Source organism: Branchiostoma belcheri, unplaced genomic scaffold (genome assembly GCF_001625305.1).
Source record: "Branchiostoma belcheri isolate BF01 breed outbred unplaced genomic scaffold, Haploidv18h27 scaffold130, whole genome shotgun sequence".
Classification (NCBI taxonomy): Eukaryota; Metazoa; Chordata; class Leptocardii; order Amphioxiformes; family Branchiostomatidae; genus Branchiostoma; species Branchiostoma belcheri.
Genome location: NW_017802714.1, coordinates 816,398 through 818,182, shown reverse-complemented (window position 1 = coordinate 818,182; position 1,785 = coordinate 816,398). Strand labels below are relative to the sequence as shown.

Sequence of the window (1,785 nt, the reverse complement as noted above, 5' to 3'; positions counted from 1 at the left end):
CCCATGTCAAAAAAAGCCCGGTCTAGGTAGGGTTAACCAGAAAGTAACCTACATACCTAGCATGCCTCGGGTAGTGTTCTCGAAAGAATCCGGCGCTCCGAACTGTACATTCAGCATGAGTTTCTGGAGCGTGACGGTCACTGTTATTCCCGAAGAGAAGGAGGCGACCACACTGGTCTGGTTCGAGTTGAAATTGTACTGAAGAGTCAGATTGGCAAAACGCTGCGCACCTGCATGAAACATTACAGAAATTGCTACAGGTTGTCAGTAGACTTCTGATTAGGTTTTGGAGACATTTTCCATTATCCATCTTGCATTTTTAACATGTTTGGAACTTTGTTCCTTTGGAAGGTAATTGTTATACATTTCCTTTTTTTATCTTTAGGAGGGCGATTTTAAAAAATGTGAATAAAAAGGTAGTAATTGGTAAGAACAGCCAAACGTGTCATTGGCTTAATGACAAACTACTTTTCTTTCCAATCCATTTCTAATTCTCACACCTTACCGTTCTGCCGTAGGTCAGTGATGTTGATGGACCGTCCATCCACCATAAGTGTCATATTTGTCCGGTCTTTGTTCATACCAATTTCAACCTAAGTGAGAACAAATTGTCAGTAACCATTCATGAACGATGAAACGAAAATCAAAACTGTCAAAATTAACGTTTGAACATTTACAAAGAATTGCTGCGTTTGTGCTCAATGTTTTCGCCACAAGAAACACCAAAACGTATTATTACCCATATTTGAATCATTGAAATTTTTGTAAATAATGCATTTTATTCCTTGATACAGTATTTGATGTTTAATGTATGACATTTGAAGTTTATTGTATACTGTTTCATGTTCATGATGTTCAATATTGTATATCTGTTTTGTATACATCATAATTATAATATGTATTTGCACTGTACATGTGGTGTTGGGAGAACAACATGTAAATGTGTCAATGCACCTGTTTTGTCCTCCCTTCCACTTGTAAATTCCTCCTGGTAAACTCAAATTTAAAAAATAAATACACAAAAACAATCTTTTTTGCAGCAAGGCAGCATGACAATTCCAAGAATGCTTTTAGTTTAAGACCGATCATACTACAAAATAGTTTAGGTCCTTGGTGAACCAAGTATGGGAGTTACCGTCGAGGAGCCTTCTTGCTTTGATGCGAATGCCGTGAAGACTGTAGCCTCAGCCACTTCCTGGGTACCGTTGACGTTGGCTTTCTCTGTGCGCCCCTGCAGCCTGAACTCAACACTGGCCCCACTCGTCTTGACAAGGGTGAACTCTCCTAACCCGTTAAACGTGTAGGCGAGACCGTCTAGTGTCTTCATGTGAGGATCTCCCCACGTTATGGCTAAAAAAGGCAACAGTCATACATTAACATTACCTGGTAAACGTGCTAAAATATTATGTAAAATCCTGTCTGCAGTCCTTCCTTGTGAAACAAAGATAACAAGAAGCCATAGGTAACAATCCTCCGTGAAGTTTTACATTTCAACAAAAACAATCGAGTCAACACCAGACCTACTGTGCAGACATTATAATTAGGCAACGGTTAATACAATGAGGGCGCGTCACAAGCATAAAACATACAAAGAGCTAAATCCATTACTGCTCCCAGGGCGTGTAAAGATACTGTGCTTCAAGTTCGAAGTTCATTTTAATTACACACACACAATCATTGCATTCACATAAAGATCGGACTATCATGGTCGTGTCTAGTAACAAAGACAGCCCCACCGTCTTAGGGACTGTACGATATTTAGCTGGGGGGGGGGGTCGTGGTGCG

At 40.1% G+C, this 1,785-nt stretch overlaps 1 protein-coding gene across 1 annotated transcript in view; it reads right to left on the bottom strand.

Annotated features, from left to right (window-relative positions):
• Positions 1–1,785, bottom strand: part of LOC109464016 — a gene marked incomplete at its 3' end in the record, with an annotated part of 45,578 nt that overhangs the window by 18,793 nt on the left and 25,000 nt on the right. Inside the window, exons 19-21 of the mRNA XM_019760935.1 lie at positions 1,136–1,350; positions 506–593; positions 57–230 (exon numbers count right to left, since the gene is read on the bottom strand). Of these exons, the coding sequence (XP_019616494.1) occupies positions 57–230; positions 506–593; positions 1,136–1,350 (477 nt within the window). The remainder of the gene's footprint in view (positions 1–56; positions 231–505; positions 594–1,135; positions 1,351–1,785) is intronic.